This window comes from Trichechus manatus, unplaced genomic scaffold (assembly GCF_000243295.1).
Source record: "Trichechus manatus latirostris isolate Lorelei unplaced genomic scaffold, TriManLat1.0 scaffold00076, whole genome shotgun sequence".
NCBI classification, from domain to species: domain Eukaryota; kingdom Metazoa; phylum Chordata; class Mammalia; order Sirenia; family Trichechidae; genus Trichechus; species Trichechus manatus.
The window spans coordinates 13,184,209-13,204,918 of record NW_004444012.1 but is presented as its reverse complement, the minus strand read 5'-3'; the positions used below and the strand labels follow the sequence as shown (position 1 = coordinate 13,204,918).

Genomic DNA, 20,710 nt, shown 5'->3' with positions numbered 1-20,710 from the left:
GTCAGATATTAGATTTTTTATTATTGTAAATGCCAAATGTCTGATAACGAAGTAGTTAATAAGTGAGAAGTAGGTGTACAGCTTTTCTCCCCTTCAGTACACGTTATATGCCAAATCACATTTATAGCACATCGCATCACATAATTTTTAAGATGGCAACCGGGAACAAGATTTTTCTTGACATGGTAATATTTACTATTTCAAACCTAAGCTCAGGTAGGGCCCATGAAGAATTTCCTATTCAGTTCATATAATACAAAGACAAATATTAATTGTCATTATTGGGATACCAAAAATAAAACTTTTGTATTTACTGTCAAAGATCTTGGTGAGTTAATTGTAGAGCAGCTACTCCAAGTACGTAAACACGTTTGTCATCAAAAAGCTGTCAGGATCAATACTGTTGTGGAAATGGACCAGATGGACCAGCCTCAGACACAGGTAGAATGGTTGTAGATTCCACAGCAGTTAGCAAGGGCCATGGCACTGAACTCATTGCCTTCCCAGGGACCAGAAAAAGAAGGTGCGTGGGTGCCATTTGGAGAAGTACTGAAATGAAAAGCCAGCGGGATACATAGTAGGTCAGATAAAATACAATGCAACAAGACTATATCAATAAGTTGTACTAAGCAGCTGAAAAAAACAAAACAAAACAACCACAAAACCTATAAGTGGATCCATCAGCAATGACCCAATAAATAGGACCTAATGAAGTTTATTTTCTCATTCATGCCCAATATAATAGTGGCAAGAAACCCTATACGATGTGTTCTGTTCCTTTGCCCAATTCCTAACCATAATCCTTTTGGGAATTTCCTTTCTAGACATCACTGAAGCGAAGCTAATGCTTTGCAAAGTGATTTAGAATTGAATCTATTCAAAACAGGGAGGTGGCATCCCAAAGCCACTTTCCTCTTGAGAAAGAAAAACATCCCAGGCTTAATTAGTATAAATTAATTGGACAAAAATATTTCAGATTCTAGATGCTAATGATCTTTAGTATGGGACTTTAAACAAAAAGTCAGTTGGAGGGTTGAAGGCAAAATGAACAAGAAAGAGTATTTTGTTAATTTTTCGGTAAAGTTCAGTGATGTAAAGACAACTCTTTTGTTAAACAAAAGTGAACAATTTTCACTTTATTCATTCACTATAGATTATGCTTACAGTGACATCAATAGAACCGCTGCAAGAACATAGGAATCAAAACCGTGCTAGACCAGGGTCTTAAAAGCCTGTGAGCAGCCATCTAAGATACTCCACTGGTCTCACCCCTTCGGGAGCAAGGGAGAATGAAGAGAACAGGATACAAGGGAAAGATTAGTCCAAAGGACTAATGGACCACAGCTACCATGGCCCCCACCAGACTGAGTCCAGTACAGCTAGATGGTGCCCGGCTACCACCACTGACTGCTCTGACCGAGATCACAATAGAGGGTCCTGGACAGAGCTGGAAAAGGATGTAGAACAGGATTCTAACTCACAACAAAAAGACCAGATTTACTGGCCTGACAGACTGGAGAAACCCCAAGAGTATGGCCCCTGGACACCCTTTTGGCTCAGTGGTGAAGTCACTCCCGAGGTTCACCATTCAGCCGTGGATTGGACAGCCTCATAAAACAAAACAGGACTAATGGGGCACAGTAGTCCAGCGACAAGGCCTGGAAGGCAGGAGGGGACAGGAAAGCTGATGATAGGGAACCCAAGGTTGAGAAGGGACAGTGTTGACATGTCGTGGGGTTGTTAACCATTGTCATAGGGCAATATGTGTACTAACTGTTTAATGAGAAACTATTTGTTCTGCAAACCTTCATCTAAGGTACAAAAAAAAAAAAGAATTATCTATGTGAGATCAAATTGACAAAAGCAACTCAAAAGGTTTGATGGGAAGCCTAGGGGGCAGTGAGTTGAAGATAATGGTGATGGAATAATTTGGAAAAGGATAGTGAGAATAGCAGCAAACTGGAAGAATGTAATCGATGTCACTGACTTGTACATGTAGAAATTTTTGAAATGATGTAACTTTGGCTATGTATATTTTCACCAAAAAAAAGTCCTCCAAGGTCGAGAAGCGAGAGTGTTGACATGTCATGGAGTTGTTAACCAATGTCATAAAACAATATGTGTACTGACTGTTTAATGAGAAACTATTTGTTCTGTAAACCTTCATCTAAAGTACAATAAAAAAAATTAAAAAAAAAAAAACTGTGCCAGACCAACAATCTAACCAGTTTATAATTCATTTCTAGTAGTACACTGTTATGGATTAAATTGTGTCCCACAAAAATATGTATTGTAAATCCTAACATCTATGCCTGTGGTTAAAATCCTGTTTGGGAATGGGTTATCTTTGTTATGTTAATGGACAGGATTAGTGTAGAGGGTGTCTTAAGTCAATCTCCTTTGAGATATGAAAGAGATTAAACAAGCATGCAAAAGAAGCAGAGGTGAGGGGAGACAGGTGCCAAGCCACGTGAAGATTGCCCAGGAGCAGAAGCTGAAGAGAGGCAAGGAGAGAGGCTGACAGAGAGAAAGCCTTTCTCCCTAGAGCTGGCTATCTGAATTCAGACTTCCAGCCTCCTGAACTGTGAGAAAATAAATTTTTATTTGTTAAAGCCATCCACTTGTGGTATTTCTGTTATAGTAGCACTAGATAACTAAGACATACACCAAAAAGATAATTTTTTGGAGGATATTGGATTCCTTTTTGGATGATAACCTCCGCACACAAGAGGGTAACATGCGTTAACTTAGCCTAGTAACCTGTTAAGCAGGTAGCACCTGAACATTTACCTATATTGTGAACAGATCACCTACTTAATAACTTGCACTTTATCTCTAGCTCTGATTTCTGTTCTGAACCCCAGATTCCAGTTGGCTTATGAGTCACTTCACATGGTTGTCCCACAAATACCTCCAAGTTAACATATCCAAAAATCAATTAAGCCATAATCTCCTTCCTTACTCCCATTCCTGGAATTAGTCCTCTTCCTCTCAGTGATTGAATGGCACCCTTAGACCCACTTGCCTGGGCCAGAAAGAAGACAGTCATTTGAGATTCATTTCTCTCTCTCACCCCACGCCTCCCTCCTATCCAGCCAATAACCAATCCCGTTGATTCTACTTGGTCTGATGTATTTCCATCCTCATAACCACTTATTATCCGCCCTTATAATGTCTCATGTGGACTATTACAACAGTGTTTTTATTGTTCTCCTGCCATCTAAATGGCTACCAAAAACGATTTTTTGAAAAAGCATATCTGATCATTCTAGTGTTCAGAATTCTGCAGGTCAAAATCTAAATTCCTTAGCATTTTATACAAGGTCTTTTATGACCTTCCAGTGTCATCTCCCAGAAGTCTCTTCACTCACCTGTACATCACCACCAATACATACACATTTACTTTGATGGCACCAAACATTCTAGTTCCTAAAATCCTCCCTTTTGAGTGTTTTATGTGTTGTACAACTAGGTCTTGTAGCTTCATGATATATTCTCTTCTTTTAATATTCTGGAATTTGGTAAACAAGTTTACTTTCATACTATATGAACTTACCATGATTCTATCAATTCAACTTTACCCCTCTGTCTTTTTCTCTGTCTTAAGACACCCTTAACTTTTTAACCATTTAGAACCATTGCTGAGTCTTTGCTTACACCCATCTGTATTCCAATCACAATAAATACAGTTCTTATCAAGGAAACCAGCCTTTCTTGCTTCTTTCCCTGCCCTTCTACCTCCCAGTACCCCATCAATCCGGGTAAAACCTGTCAATTCTCCATACTAGAGTTAATAATAGTGAGGATGCACCTAATAAGAGAAAAGAACACAGATCTAGACCATCACAAACACCCTTCTCATGCACTCTAGACAGCATCCACATGATTATGCTCAATACCTTATTTCTTTTCCCCCCAGAAGATTCTGGAGTGGAGGCTAGAGTATAAGAGGAGGCAGCAAAGATCCTGGGCTCACCTCTGAAAGAGCTCTTTGCAGCACATGTAGGTCTCATAGCTGCTGTTGGTGAAAACTGTGCTTAGGAAGGAGACACAGTCAGCTCCCACTCCTCTGGGGACATAGAGGATTCCTGGAAAAGGAAACAGAGATACCAAGGTGGGGATTTTGCACATGCTCTTGAAGGCTCTTTACTTTTTCTCTGGGTGTGAATGAAGTACTCTGTAGATTAGGTGACTTTTCTATGCATCTGTGAAATGGATGGTTAATGGTTAAATCAATATTCTGGGAGAGCTCCTGTCATGACGTAGGTAAGTGATTTCTGCCAAGAGACAAGCTGAGGCACCTACCTGCCACACAGGCATTGATAAGGGATACGGAGGCCCCCGTGAGGACGGCACTGACCACAATCTTGGACAGGTCACTCTTCCGGTGGGGTACCACTGATGCTGCAGACAAGAAAACAAAATAACTAGATCTCTTCTCCACCAGGCAATCAGATACCTTCCATAGTTCCCATTTAGAAGAATGCAGAGGAAAAAACATAGCAGATGAATAGCATCCTTACCACCAAGCCTCAGAGGCTTGCCAGTGGTACTGTAAGGAATGTATATATACGTTAGTCCTGAGGGATCACTAACTCAGACATTCCTCAGGTCAAGGATTGTGTGTCTGGCCCTAACTAGGTCAGGCAACTTCAATGATTCTGTGATTATTCTCAGGCTGTATCTGGATCAAGCAAAGCTCTGGGTTGCTCCAGACAAGTGCAAATGCCTGGATGTTCATCAGTTGATATCTGCACTCTTAAGTTTGGATTAGAATTAGGGGGACTATTTTGCCACAGAAGAATAAGGAGGGCAGCATTCACCTAAGCCTTAGCCACACAATGCATATCCCACTTCTAGATGACAATCTCATAATCAGACAATATTTGGGCAACAGTATTGAAATGATACAGACAAGTGTTTAGCAGAATGGAAAAAGATAAACTGAAGGATATTATTTCACCTTTAAATCGTTCAGTCAACTACCAAATACGGCAATGTGACTGCCATAAAAAATGGACCACTGAGCTCTATTTCTTCTTATTCTCCATTCCTTCCAAGATCCAGTTCTAACTTGGATCTTCCAAACACTTAGAATCTGCTAGTCATTTCCACTGTCCCTGCCCTCAAGGACACTTCCAGTTTCCTCATACTATTTTCTCCAACCATCACCCACATTCAGCAATATCTCTAGCAGCCTACATATATCTACATCTGCTTCAAATACTTACTACTCCTACACCTAGTGGCTTGCAGTTTTTAATCCAACACTGTCCACCACTCGCTCTTACTATCTATCTGCCATATGCGTCTGCTGCTTCTGTCTTTTGCTTCCGTGTGCAGCTTCTGCCTCTGTGAAGACAACTACTGTGTAACCGAATTTCAGAAAGTACCTCACTGCTGAATTAAGAACAAATAGAAGTAATATCATTATAACACTTTCTCCTATATAGGGAAAATAAAAATAAAATTGGTCATTTGGGCCTCCAACCCAAAGGAAAAAACTTGCTGTAGTTGAGATTGTAAACCTAGCCTGGGCTCCATGCATAGCAAGATAGCATGATTGTCTCGGCTCCTAATTAACAGCAGTCTGAGAGGGGCCGTTTCACATCAGTTTCTCTGTCTGGTCTCAACTTGTACTGAAGCGCCGGGACTGTCCACTACAGAAGCTGGGGTCTGGCGGGCTTTGCGAGAGCTAGGAAGATGATTTAACTCACTCAAGCCTCCCAGTGTGATTCCCACGGAACTAAGATTGGAAAATCCACAGAGTGAAAATGCTGTAATGATTTCAGCTCTCTCCTAGAGAAAACAAAAGTAAAGAAATAAACTCAGTCCTGTGTGTGCAGCATTATAATCATGATAGAAGTTTCAGAGTACGTAGATCCCCCGATCTTTTCATACTAAAGAACGTGGAAAGGACGCTCAGGAAATCGCTGCTTCCGAGCAATGGTCGGGATAGTGACATGGAAACCACCATGAACCTCTTTGTCCCATGCTGCTCTTGTTGAAGCCAAAGAATAAGGAAAAGACCTAGGAATGAGGATGATTGGGAGGGAGGGAGGAGCTAGAGAGAGAAGTTTATAGGAAATTGAACTTATAAGTGAAGAAAAACAAACAAACCCTTTGCTGTAGAGTCAATCCCAACTCATGGTGACCCCATGTGTTGCAGAGTAGAACTGTGTTCCATAGGGTTTTCAAGGCTGTGACCTTTCAGAAGCAGATCATCAGGCCTTTCTTCCAAGGCATCTCTGGGTTGGTTCAAACTGCCAACCTTTCGGTTAGTAGTGGAGTGCTTAACAGTTTGTGCCACCCAGCGACTCCATAAGTGAAGAAGGGGGCCTTAAACCATCAAAATTAGTGTCCTCCCTAAACTGCCCCAATGGCAAAGACCCAATAATTACGTTATAGAGAGATACTGGGTCAGAGGGTGGGGGAGAAATAGCACGCAGACCTCAGGGTAGCTCAGATAAGGGATACAGAGGTTGCTGAGCATACTTTTATGCTGCTTTGTGGTTAGGCCTGGGGCACTGGAAAGGATCTGTGGGTCTGCAACAAACTTTTGTGTAGCACTTTCTGTCTGCCCGCACACAGCCACGGCTGAGACCTTATATGTATGGCTTTCTGGATGCTACTCACCGAAATCCACTGTTTCTCACCCCCAATCCACTCTTCCACTCCAGAGAGACGTTTGTGCTTGTATTGAGACAGTTGCTGATAGGCCACAAACTCATTTACGAAAACCTTGATTCCCACCATCTCAGCCACTATTGGACAGTCTGCCCACTCTATACCCATCATGAAGACCATGGGCCTTAGAATATAGGAGCAAATGAGCTAAGGGAAAGAAAGAGAGACTCCGGGAAGAGAAGAAACAAATAACAACAGTCAGGGATCAAGGACTTTCTTGAACCTTGACTCAATCCCCTCCACCTTTCTCCAATTCATGCTTTCTCTTAGCTTCCTATAGGTCAGAATGACATGCACAGCTCAAGGACCATTTTTCTGCATCCCAGGGGAACATCCCAACAAATGTGATCTTTTACCTGGAAACTGAGCCCCTGTATCTCCACCAATTCCCCTAGCCAGGCGAGGGCAGCATTAATGAAGGTCAACACAGCCAAAAAGGCGATCAGGTTGGCTGCTACGTTAGTAACAAGGCCTATGGCATCTGTGGCTCCATTGCTGGCAGCTTCCAGGATATTCCTCTCCTTCCTGTGGTTATAGGGCATGAGGGGAAGATTGTGGTGTCTAGAGTAGTCTCAGCCCTCAGAGAAGAGAAACCCCACAGTCTCTATAATAGGAGGATGGTGCAAGGTCAGTTTGAGCGGTAATAGGGTTCCTTAGCAACCCTATCAGTTGACATTACTTTGAAGCAGTGTCACATATAGTTGCCATGAAATTGCACTGAGACCAAAGACAGAGGATACGGCATGCAAAAGCTAGCAGCAGGTGGTAGGGTTTTAAAAAAACAAGGAAATCAACATGATCAGCTAGTGGCAGAGACAGGCAAGAGAGGATGTGGAATTATTATTCCCCCTGAGGGAGACTTGAGGCCTCTGCCACTACAGCATCACTTGACTTTGCATCTGACCTCACCATCTCCAAAGTTATATCCCTCAGTGGACTCACCCATGGGTCAGTTTTACCCCCTCCTCACTCTTGAACTTAGACTCTTCCACTTCTGGATATACCAGCTTTGACAAGGCAAGAGCACAAGGGGCAGCCATCACAGAGGCAGAAATCAAGAATGCCGGGCTGATCTGTAAGGCCAGACATGGGGGTCAGTGTCTCTGCAGAATCCAGAACTTGGGCTCACTCAGGAGTGACCAAGCACACCATACCTACCCCAGAGGATATGTAGGCTCCCAATACAGTGCCTGAAGTGGTAGCAAACCCTCCAGTCATCACTGCATGCATTTCAGAGAGTGTCATGTCTCCAAGGTATGGGCGGATGAGCAGAGGTGCCTCTGTCTATAAACAAGGAGAAGCCAGTCAGATTCTAAGAGGGTATGCTTCCCACCACAGAGTGCCCACCCCAGCCCCTGGGACTGGGTGCATTAGACACACACTTCTCCAGCATGAGCTCTATTCTAGTGAGAATAAAGCCCCACCTGGTGAGCACTGAGCTCTGCTCTCAGGCCCTCCCAGCTCCTGCCTCACTCCCTCGGCACCTAATTATATTCTGGCTGGCATTGCTCTCACCTGTCGTATGTGTTTGTCTTAACCATTTAAATTTTAAAATATTATAGAAGAGCTCCCTACTCATCTGGAGCAAAAGAGAAAGAAGGAAACCCAAGATTCAGAGAAAGAACTGGTGTACGGGGCTAATTGTCTACGTGAACCACGGCCTCCTCTACCCTGAAACTAGAAGAACTAGATGGTGCCTGGCTACCACTACCATGCATTCTGATCAGGACCACAACAGATGGATCCTGATAGAAAGAGAGAAAAACATGGACAGAACTTCAAATTTTCAAAAAAATTCAGGTTTACTGGACTCACTGAGACAGGAGGAATCCCCAAGACTATTGCCCTGAGATATTCTTTAAACACTGAGCCGAAACTATCCCTTCAAGTCAACTTTTACCTAAATATCAGGTTAGCTCATAAAGTATTGAATATCACCCTTGAGTATTACACTCTTTTAAAAAATCATCTATGCGAGACCAAATGGTCAACAATTACTCTAAAGCATAGAAGAGAAGGTTGGGGGGTGGGGAGGGGAAGTAAGACTAGGTTAATGGGAATGGAACAACTATAATGGAAATAATGATATTACTTGATATTAATAATATTAATGTGAATAAGGCAAAGTTCCTACTCTTAGAAGCTTAGAGTCTAGAAGAGGAAACTGATTATGGATAATTTTAGCAAAATGTGGTGAGGTGAGTGCTAAGGTAGAAGTATCCAGAAATACTCTGAGAACATTTCAGAAGCAGGTTCTAGGCCTTGGGAGAGAAAGAAAGACCTCAATACTAACTCCTTGTCAATTTGACAAGCCACGGGTCTTACCATTGAGCTGATAGGCCAATAGCATATATTGAGCACCTACTCCATACAGAAAAACGTGCCAAGCAAGTAACATGTGGAAGAAGCTTGGTGTTAGCTATCAGCAAGGCAAGATGTGTCTCCTTAGAGACCCTGGAAAATGAGGGCCACAGAAGTCACAGGAGAAACCAGAATATTAAACACACTTCTTAGCTCCTCACGGGACATAAACTATGGACCAGGACATTCCCCTAAACTCCTGTGTAAGAAGTTGGATCTGTCGCTAAGTATGTCCAGATTAAGAATGCTCAGATAAGCGGAGTGCTGTGGGGACCATGGTCTTGGGGAACATCTAGCTCAATTGGCATAACACAGTTTATAAAGACAATGTTCTACATTCTACCTCGGTGAGTAGCATCTGGGGTCCTAAAAGCCTGTGAGTAGCCATGTAAGATATTCCACTAGTCTCACCTCTTTGGGAGCAAGGGAGAATGAAGAGAACAGGATACAAGGGAAAGATTAGTCCTAAGGACTAATTGTCCACAGCTACCAAGGCCTCCTCCAGACTGAGTCCAGTACAGCTAGATGGTGCCCGGCTACCACCACAGACTGCTGTGACCGGGAACACAACAGAGGGTTCTGGACAGAGCTGGAGAAGGACGTAGAACAAAATTCTAACACACACAAAAAAAAAGACCAGATTTACTGGCCTAAAAGAGACTAGACAAACCCCGAGAGTATGGCCGCCAGACACCCTTTTAGCTCAGTGGTAAAGTCACTTCCAAGGTTCACCGTTCAGCCGGGGATTGGACAGCCCCATAAAACAAAATGGGACTAATGAGGCACAGCAGTCCAGGGACAAGGTCTAGAAGGCAGAAGGGGACAGGAAAGCTGGTGATAGGGAACCCAAGGTTGAGTAAGGACAGTGTTGACGTGTAGTGGGGTTGTTAACCATTGTCATAGGGCAACATGTGTACTAACTGTTTAATGAGAAACTATATTGTTCTGTAAACCTTCATCTAAAGTGAGAATAGCAGCACAACTGGAAGAGCATAGTCGATGTCACTGAACTGTGCATGTGGAAATTTTTGAAATGGTGTATCTTTGGCTACATATATTTTCACCAAAAAAAAAAAAAAAGGGAGAGGGTTGACATGTTGTAGGGTTAACCAATGTCATAAAACCATATGTGTACTACTGTTTAATGAGAAACTATTTGTTCTGTAAACCTTCACCTGAAGTACAATAAAAAAAAAAAAAAAGAATGCCCAGATAAGTATTATCAGGCATGAATGGTGAAAGCAATGAGCTGAGCCCCTGTGAGCTTCTGAGGTTTTTTCTCATCAGCCATTGGCTGCCCACACAGCCTTCGTTTATCTGCATTTTCAGAAGGAAAGCAGACTTTTCTCAGCCTGTTTTCTGCCAAGCTCTCAGTTCCACAGAGAAAAGAAAACAACAAGGCCGCTGGGTACTTACCATACCCACAAGGACGCTTCCTGCCACAGCCAGGGTCTCAGCTGCGGTAGTGCCTAGGGTGACTTGCAAACACCAAGCCATCTAAAGGGATACAGGGACGTAAGCCATTAGCATTAGTAGGCATCCTAGAAAGTGTCCAGCAAAACCCCTACCTCTCTGTTTTATAAGAAAACTGAGGCCTAGAGAAGTACAGTGAACAGCCCAAGGCCACGAAGCAGCTTACAAACAGAGCCTGGACCAGAACTCCGGCCTCTTGGCTTTTAGAGCAAATAAACTAAAACTCAGTATGAAAGGACAGTCTGGCCCATTTCCTCTTCCTGCTCTTCCTCTCTGCCTGTCTAGGCCCTGGGCCTGACCATTTGATATTAAGCATGCTTGGAAGAATTTACCTTTTCACATTGGTTCTAACTTTCTCCAGATCTTACATATGAGCATTTTTCCAAAGGAATTCTCATCTTCATGTCTCTTGACAGATCACAAGATAAAGGTTCATCTCCTGACTGGTATAGTAGCATGACTCACCTTCTGAACCACCCACTGCACAAGGCCCAGATAGTAGAGCATGGACATCATGCATCCAAAGAAAAGGATGATGGGTAAGGCCTGTAGAGAGAATTATGGAGCAGCTGGTAAGACATTACATCGCATGTGCTCATGTATACCTTACGTGGTGTCTAGTGCTGCTATAACAGAAATACCACAAGTGGATGGCTTTAACAAAGGGAAATTTATTCTCTCACAGTCTAGAAGGCTAGAAGTCCAAATTAAGGGTACTAGCTCCAGGGGAATGCTTTCTCTGTGTGTCAGCTCTGGGGAAAGGTCCTTGTTATCAATCTTTCCCGGTTGAGGAGCTACTCAGCGCAGGGACCCTGGGTCCAAAGGGAGCACTATTCTCCTGGCTCTTGTTTCTTGGTGGCCTGAGGTTCCCATGTCTCTCTGCTCACTTCTCTTTTATACCTCAAAAGAGATTGGCTTAAGATACAACCTAATCTTGTAGATTGAGTCCTGCCTCATTAACATAACTGCCTCCAATCCTGCCTCATTAACATCATAGAGATAGGATTTACAACACACAGAAAAATCACATCAGATGACAAAATGGTGGACAATCACACAACACTGGGACTCACAGCCTAGCCAAGTTGACAGATATTTTTAGGGGACACAATACAATCCATGACAAGCAGACTCTATGTGTCAGGCCTCCAAATTAAGCTCTCAACATCCCAAGAGTATCTGAACAGTGGAGACACTCAGTGGATATTTAAATGCAAACTAGTCTAGGAATAAATTAAAGATGCATTGGGAATCTATTATTCCATCAGTACTAAGCCACAAAGAGATCTTATTGGAGCCTTTCTAGCCGGACCCTGATTTCATCCAATTTCAGGATGGTAACTATTAAAGTATAAGAGATTGATGCTATTCCCTCTATTGGGATTAAATCCTCTCCTTATGGTCAAATTGGTATACAGGTTGGCTGATCTCTTGAAATATACATATTCATCCTCTGCTTTACCACCCACTGACCCTCATTCCTGTTTATAAAGCAGATACAACCTGAAAAGCAAAGACATTCTTGACCAGCTTATCCCCAAAGACAAAACTAGATCCAGCCACAGTGTAGTTCAGGAAAATCTGAAGGAAAGAAAGAGAACAAGAGTGAATCCAGGAAGGACATAGGAGAAAATTGGATCAGCCTCACACATGATTAGGTCTTACTACTGTTACTGAGGTTGGCCTCCCTTTGACAGTATGACAGACTACAACCCCATGAACTGCTCATTGAACAACAGAAGGACTTAGCAGCTTTCTTTACTCCTACTCTTAGTTATACCTCAGTATACTCTCTCCTTTCCCACCAGATCTCCCACCACCATCATTAACAAGACAGCTCGATCTCCTAGCACTTCCCCCACAAACTCCTTTCCCTTGGGTTCTAAAAGAGCAGAGCCCTCACATTCAATTTCTCATACCTGAATCTGGTCTCCCAGCCACTGGAATGCAATAAATCCAGGGTCAGTTCTGATGATCAAGGTCCCAAAGAAAAATTGAAGACCCAGGCCCCAAAGCACTGTCCTCCAGGACACCTGGGATCAATAAGAAAGTTATTCCAATGTTAGTTCTAAATCCTACTTGCCTATTACCTGCTTGTGGTTTTAAATATGGGTACTTCATCATTTACATACATGTACTCTGGTTAGAACCAACATAAGATGTTAATAGTAAACCTGGGATAAAATGGAGTAAGGAGTAGGGAGCATAGTAAGGGGGAATATGGTAGCAAAATGTAAAGAGCCAAATATGCCCATAAGATTTTTAAAAATGTGTCTAGATGTTAGATGACACTTACACAAACATACATACATACAAATAAAAGTTTCATAAACCAATACTTCAACATTACTATATACAATGCAAGCTGATTTATCTTTGTATTCTACTTTCTTTTTTTCTTTATTTTTTGTTTCACTCTTTCTTTAATGCTGGCCTAGATTCTTGGAAGTCAGTCTTGGAAGAAGTACAGCCAGAATGCTCCTTGGATGTGAGGATGGCGAGACTTCATCTCACATACTTTGGACATGTTATCAGGAGGGACCAGTCCCTGGAGCAGGACATCACACGTGGTAAGGTAGAGGGTCAGTAAAAAAGAGGAAGACCCTTGATGAGATGGATTGACATAATGGCTACAACAATGAGCTCAAACCTATCAATGACTGTGAAGATGGCGCAGGACCAGGCAGTGTTCCATTCTGTTGTACATGGGGTTGCTATGAGTCGGAACTGACTCGATGGCACTTAACAGCAATTTTGTGATATCCACAAAATTGATATCAAGACTCGTGAATGAATCAGTTTGAAAATAACTGGTCTAGGGCCTCTGAAATCTTTAAAATTTCCCTTAGAAGCAAAAATCCTCAAAGGAGGCAAATACCAGAGGATGTTAAGAACTTAGTTCTATGCCTTTGTTTTATGGATTAAATTGTGTTCCCTGAAATTATATGTCAGAGTCCTAATCCCTGTACCTGTGAATGTGACCCTGTTTGCAAATAGAGCTCTGATATTGTTATTTTTTGTGACAAGGCGAGTCCTAAAACTAATCCCTTCTGAGTAGTATCTTATAAAAAGAGCAGAATAGACACAGAGAAACAGGCAGGGGGAAGAGACCATGTGAAGATCCCTCCATACATCAACGAACACCAAGGAACGCCCAGGTGTACCAACAAGGAAGAAATCTCCTCTAGAGCTCATGCCCTGATTTGGGCTTCTACCCTCCAAAACTGTGAGAAAATAAAGTCCCTGTTCTTTAAAACCTCCCAGTTTGCAGTATTTTGTCATGGCAGTCCTAGAAAACTAAGACACTTTGTAATTAATACTTGGCACATGTACTTTGCAATTAGTACTTGGCCCTTGGCTATGTGTTACTATGCCTAACCTGCATGCTCAAAACTCACTGCACTGTGGTGTTTGGAGCAGGCAAAGAGGCTGACGATGAACATGCAGATTCCTGCGGAGGATATCAGCTGCTCTGGCCTTTGAGCTGTGTCTAGAGCCAGCCACAGGATAAGACGAATCAAGGAGAGTCCGCCAAACACCCTGAAGAGGGAATGCCAAAGACTATGTCATTGACTCCGTGAATGAAGGACAAATAATTCACTTTACCTCAAAACATAGCAGTTCACCCCAAAGATAACTGAAATAACTCAATAGTTCATTGTAGATTAGACACAGAAACATACCTTGACGATTGTTTATCTGGTAGCTCCCTAGCTACCACTCCCCACCCCCCACCCCAACTCTTTTACTCACAGAACAAAATTGAAAGATTTCAATCCGAGGACACAGATCACATGACTTCCTGTCCCTCCAGTTTCTGTATCAGTAATATGTGATATAAGGACCCATTCTTTATGACTGTTCCAATGAATAACCAAAATATAAAAAGGAAAAGGTGGAAAAGTATGCATTGGCCCCGCCATGGATCTCTTCCACCCAATTTTCCAACCACATCCCCAAGGGTAAGAGTAAACATCAAACTACAAACTACTTCTATGTCTTAGATACCCTTAACTACTTATGTACCCTTAATGTACCACACACTTGATCAATACACAAACTGGTTTCCTCAGGTCTTGAACAAATCAATTAAGTTTAAGGGAAAGAATTAGAAGGGAGATCAAAAAACAAAACAAAAGAACCTGTTGTCCATTGAGATGCCTCAGGAGCAATAATAACAAAAGGCATTCCAGGTCAGCGTTGAATTTTGGAGCTGTCCTCACTGTAAACCCATTTCACATAAAGTGAATAAAATCCCTATTGCTAATGAATAAAGTCCTTTTAGCTCTACTACCCCCTAGTGTCAAATAAATGAATGATCCAAAATTTAGGTGGTAGTCTGGTGTGGTTTCTCCAAATCGTTGCTTTTGAATTCATCCTTAACACCAATTTTTTGGGCATCCATTGGAGAATGGCAGAAAAGAGAAAGTTTAAAGACAGTCGAAAGTTATTCTCTCACCCCTGGCCTGTGATCAAAGGACATGTGCATGCCACAGTTAGTTAGATGAGCTGTGGCTGCTGTAGAAATCCAGTTCAATATACACTCAATAGTAAGTTTGCTCCTTAAATTCTAAGGAAATGTAAAAGACACCAGTGGGTGCAGGAAGTCTGGAGGACTAGAGTGAAAAAAAGCATAAAAAGTATCAGGGAACTAAGGGAGACAAATATGGCTGCCAAGTCAATGTGTTAGCTAATACAGCTCTAAGTGTCTTTGTTCTGATTACTTCATTGAAGAGGAGTACGCTTTTTCTCATTTCTGACAAGGGCCCTGATAATAAACGAACTGATCCTCTTCTCTGAAACTCAGCTCCTGCTGTGTACTGTTAAGACACAAGGCTACAAGAAACTGGACTGAAGTTCAGCACTCAGAGGCCCACAGATACTTGCTCTCTGTGCCTTCTTCATTCCGGAGTCCCTTGGTGGTACAAATGGTTAATGTGCTTGGCTGCTAACCGAAAGGTTGTTGGTTCAAGTCTACCCAGGGGCACCTCAGAAGAAAGGTCTGGCAACCACTAGACTCTTCAGCCATTGAAAACCTGGTGGAGCACAGTTCTACTCTGAGCACTCATGGGGTCACCATGAATTGGAGTCAACTCCATGGCAACTGGTGGTGGTGGTGGCTTTGGTTCTGAAAAATATGGGTGAGGGCCTAAAAGCATGGGTGAGGGCCTGACAGACATCTCAGAAACTACTGAGAGAGAAAAAGGGAAGCAGACTGGGTTTGGGACAAGCCATGGGGCCAGGGATATTGACATGCTTCTCTTACCATTTCAACCAGAGCTTCAGGCGGGAGTTTTCAAAGGGCTTCAGACATCTTGTTAACTTTTTACCCAACAGCCTCTTCAGTAAGCGGTGAGCCAGGATAAAGAGCACCAAACAAGTGAGAATGAACAAGGCCAGTGTCCTCTGAAAATCCAAAATGCAAGCTGCCAGGAAGTAAGCAGCATATGCTAAAAAGAGATGGTGCAGTGTAAGGATTAACAAGGTAGAGCTTCCAAGGGGCAAATGAAGCTCCAGACATGAACATCTGGGACTTACACCAAGAAGAACCCTCCAGAGACCACGCCACCCAGCCCTAATAGTCAGACTAAACTGCAGTTTTCAAGGCTAGGATAGATGTCTAACTGTTCTCTTCTTAAGGATTCCCAAGGAGAGTCCTACTTACTTTGGTGATTGCACATTTTCACTTGTCCTAATGATACCTCACCCTTTCCATTTTAGCTGATGTCCTCTTGCTGCACCTTGGAGTAGATTTGATCAGCATCCACCATTAGACTCTTCAAAAGTCAATCACCTTTCCTCCAAACTTTATAACTCATCATTTTAACCTTTCCTCTTGAGCAAAGCCATGTGGTAAAAAATGTGGTAACAAGGCTACCACTGAAGACAACAGCCATATGGTCCTCACCCATGGCTCCCTGGCTCCCTACAAAAATATCATTTTGGTTCTCACCATCCCAGCTGCCTCTCCTGTTGACATTAAGGCCCCTTCATCACTAACAGTGTATTTTAAACAGAGTTTTGCTGTCTTTTAAAAACATTTTATATCATTGCTCTTACTAGGAAACTGGCAAATAAGAAATGTATAACACCAGCTTCTCTTGTAAAGACTACAAGAACCATACCCTGTATAAAAGAAGATACTGAAAAAGAGATATGCCTGTATTCTCTGAAGTACTTAAGTCTATCAAATTGTACAGTTTTGAAAAATAGTTTATTCTCAGATTTTACTTATTCCTAGAAGTGCAACTCAATAAAGTATGTTTCACCTTCAAGTAATTAGGACCCATACATCAAACAGCCCTTTGGGTCAGTTTGTGTAGAAAATTGTTTTGCATATGGTAAGCATCTCGACAAGAGGTGGTATTTCTAAAATGACTGTGTTTCTCACTTCCCTGCATTCTCAATATCTCACCTAAACAAAACAGGCCCACCAGCATTCTCTTGAACAAGCCAGCATGTGTTTTGCAGAAATGTCTCGCCTTGATGAGAGGCCGTCGGTTCCTCCTGATGAGAACCCAAAAATTGAGATACAAAAATTACTCCATGCCACAGGAGAATTTGATCTTAGTTAAAAGAAAAACTATTCAGTCAGGGGGAAGTTAGGTGGTGTTCTGGCAATGCCAAAAGGGCCAGACCAAACCTTGCCAGTGGGCAGCAGGTCTAAATAACCCTGCCCAGCCTGGACTAGCAGTATCCTTGGTAATCTACCACAGAAGTAGACACTGGTCATATCAGGGATAGACTCCTGGGACTTACTCCTTCCCCTGTTCCCAAGGGACGGTGGGTTGCTTGCTTGTTTTCGATATTCATAAAGGAGTCTATTCTTCTGAGAGGCAGCTTTGAGCAGTCTTCGCTAAAAACTACACAAACCCATAGCCCTGAACAGTCAGTCAGATGTGCACTGACAGACAGAAAGGAAAACACCACCACACTCAGGAGTCCCTTTGTGGGCAGGCCTGAGAGAAGGTGCCCAGTAAATAAGGCTATTCAAGTTGTTTTAACAAATATTTGTATAGTGCTTTCTACGCACTGGAGGGAGTTCCTGGTTGGCACAAATGGCTAAGCGCTTGACTACTACTTGACTACTACCACAAAGGTTGGCGGTTTGAACCCATACAGAGGCACCTTGGAAGACAGGCCTGACAATCTGCTCCCGAAAGGTCACAGCCTTGAAAACCCTATGGAGCACTTCTACTCTACACATGGGGTCACCATGAGTCAGAATCAACTCAATGGCAACTAACAACAACAATGTGCTGAGCTCTGTGTCTAATAACTTTACAAATATTAACTCACTGACTACTCCTAAGGACCCATTTTACAGATATGGAAACTGACAAAGAAGTTAACTAACTTTCCCAGGGTCACAGAGACTGTAAGGGGCAAAGTCAGAATGTAAACTCAGTCGTCTGCCTCCAGAATCTGAGCTCTTAACCACCATCCCAGGCTGTATCTTACCTAGACCCCAGGTTCACCTTTCTCTGCACTCCTAAAGTATCTTGGGCACACTGTAGTCATATCAGCTAAAATGTTCTAATTTCCAAACTCTCAGAAGCTCTAAAGAAAGTGAGCCCAGCACAAAGTTTCCAATATGGCCATGATGCTAAGGCAGGACAGTTCAACCAAGGCTGAGGACCAGCCACTAACTCCTAATGCCCTGGGGTCTTGGCCCCCAGATTCCCATGGCTCTTTCTCCATTGCTGCCTCTGCCATCTAACATGCTCTCTGTTCTTTAATAAAGCCTTCTTTTACTCCTGTCTCCTCCCTGTCTTATCTCTCCTTTCTGCAGGAATGGGCTGCCTAAAATCCTTCATTTGGGAATTGGATTGATATATAACATGGCCAAGCCTGGGCACCCTTCCAGACCACCTTCCTGGTAATCTGTATGGCTTATACCCACCCGTCTTGCCATCTCCACCTTTCCCTGCCAGGTTTCTGTACTCCACCACCATCCTCTTTGGAAGTCAGAACAGTTACTCTTAAAAAGCTGGCAGAAGATATAGTAGACTTAGTAGGAGAGGATGGAGAGCTACGAGGAGAAGCCAAAAAGAGAAGTGGTCTTCAAGAAGGAGGAGAGGTCAGCCATATTCAATGGTGTAGAAAATCGGGTAGCATGATGAGGAAGAAGGAAAAGCTAGATTTGGCAATGAGAAGGTGACTGATATTGCCTGAGAGTTGTTTACACACAGGGATTGGGTGAAAGCTGAATTGCAGTGGATTAAGGAGTGAGTGTGAACACACGTAGACTACTTTTCAAAAAGTTTGCCTGTGAAAAAAAAGAAGAGCCAGATACTACTGTTTATTAAGCACCTTCTACCAGGTACTGCACAGACCTCATCAGTCCTCCTCCAAAAATACCGCAAGATTAGTATTATTACCACAAATTTATAAGCAAGGAAACAGACTGCCTACAGGTGGCAGAGTTAGGATTTAAAACACAGGGTTGCCAGGCTAAAGTCTATTAATCCATGTTGCTTCGAGTTAGAGATGTAAAACCAGAATTCCAGAGAGGTCATTCCAGAATTCCAAAGATATGATTGCTAAGAGAATAGAGAGGAGGCAGATAACTAGGCCTACAGATGTCTTAGTTGTATAGCACTGCTATAACAGAAATACCACAAGTGGGAAGGTCCTTGTCTCTTCACCATCAGCTTCCTGGTTCCTTAGAGATCTCCATGTGTCTTGGCATCTATCTTACCCCATCTCTACTCCGCTCTCTTGTTTAATCTCCTTTATATCTCAAGTCCTGCCTCATTAAGATAACAAACACAGGACTTCTGGCAACATGGGGCTCTAGTCAGAAGCACCAAGCCATCCCTCCACAGCAAAGATCCGAAAAACTAAGCCAAACAGAGAAAACAGCAATTCTGAAACCCTAAACCATCAAATGAAGAGATAAAGAACTCAGCCAAGCACCAAACGGAGTGAGAAAACTGATAGAGAATGGAGAGCAAGGAGAGGTTCATGCAGAGGTCCCCTATCAGCTAACGCAGCATGGATCCGCCATCTTAGGCTCCTATCAGAGACCAGCAAATAGGGGGTACGAGAAAGCAGCTTCACAGAGCTTCCAGGAGGAGACAAAACAACTGGTAATTGGCGATATACACTTTCCCACCCCCCACCCTTCTTCACCCCCACTCAGCCTCCTCTGCTTCCAGCCGCCATAGTCTCTTGGCTGGGAAGCACCGGCTGCTTGGATTTCACCCGCCCGCACTGACCGACTCCCTGAGTGCCATTTGTTGGCTGCTGGTGTTGCTTTTTTCTGCTTCTTTTGATTTCTTCCTTACCTCTCACCACCTCCCCCTCCTTTCGCTTAAATACTTGGCTCCGTGTGCCATCTTTGCTTCTTCCGGGGGGGCTGCAGAGCTCCATTCGAGTGTGGAACTGCTTCCCGGTCAGGGCTGCCTTGCTGGTTGGGTCCCCGGGCTTTTGTTTGTTTGTTTTGAATTGTTTGTGTGTTTTATTTTCCTTTTCTCGTGTTGGGAGCCCTTTCTGGCTGGGCAGTGCTATGCGGCTTGGGATCTACCCCTTTAGCTTGCGCAGACTGCAGAGGGATCCCTAAGGGCATTTCTTTTTTTTTTTTTTATTCGTGTTTTTTTTCCCCCTTTTTTGGGGGGATTTCTTGTTCTTTTTTTTTTTTAATTTGTTTTCTTTTCCCTCTTTTTCCCTTTTGGTCTTTCTTCGTTACTCAGTTTCTCATCTCTCTATACTTTCCTTCTCTTCCTGTCCCCTGAATACCTGGCACTGAATTTCTCCATGCCTTCTAGCCAGGCTGTACTGCAACATCTGGGAACAACTTCCCCAGACCTCGTACCGCACCAGTGGGATCACTGGGAGCTTTGCTGTTCTTTTTTCTTTCTAATTTTTATTTATTCATTCTTTTCTATTTTTTCCTTCTTTTTCCCCTTTTTATTTTGCTCCATTTCATAGTCTCTCATCTCTCCACTCCAACGGCAAGCTTCCCTAGCACTCTTTTTTGTTTGTTCATATGTTTTTGGCTCCTGTTCCTCTCTCCTCTCTCCCATACCCATCTCAGCTCCATACATCACAATCTCCCCCCTCCATCCTGCCTACCTGCACTGTGCACTTAGCATCACACCACCAAGCAGCACAGGCACTGCCTACTGGAACATGCCCTGCATGGATTACCGACCCGCCCTGGTGGCTGTAGCAAGTGCCACAAACA

At 43.1% G+C, this 20,710-nt stretch overlaps 1 protein-coding gene across 1 annotated transcript in view; it reads right to left on the bottom strand.

Moving 5' to 3' along the window:
* Positions 1-431: 431 nt before the first annotated feature.
* Positions 432-20,710, bottom strand: part of SLC28A2 (solute carrier family 28 member 2) — a 29,305-nt gene continuing 9,026 nt past the window's right edge. The window contains exons 3-17 of the mRNA XM_004380745.3: positions 16,937-17,028; positions 15,788-15,971; positions 13,920-14,061; positions 12,441-12,554; positions 12,025-12,102; positions 10,987-11,067; positions 10,465-10,545; positions 7,846-7,971; positions 7,630-7,760; positions 7,044-7,212; positions 6,637-6,834; positions 5,718-5,799; positions 4,306-4,404; positions 3,977-4,088; positions 432-549 (exon numbers count right to left, since the gene is read on the bottom strand). Of these exons, the coding sequence (XP_004380802.3) occupies positions 432-549; positions 3,977-4,088; positions 4,306-4,404; positions 5,718-5,799; positions 6,637-6,834; positions 7,044-7,212; positions 7,630-7,760; positions 7,846-7,971; positions 10,465-10,545; positions 10,987-11,067; positions 12,025-12,102; positions 12,441-12,554; positions 13,920-14,061; positions 15,788-15,971; positions 16,937-17,028 (1,807 nt within the window). The remainder of the gene's footprint in view (positions 550-3,976; positions 4,089-4,305; positions 4,405-5,717; positions 5,800-6,636; positions 6,835-7,043; positions 7,213-7,629; positions 7,761-7,845; positions 7,972-10,464; positions 10,546-10,986; positions 11,068-12,024; positions 12,103-12,440; positions 12,555-13,919; positions 14,062-15,787; positions 15,972-16,936; positions 17,029-20,710) is intronic.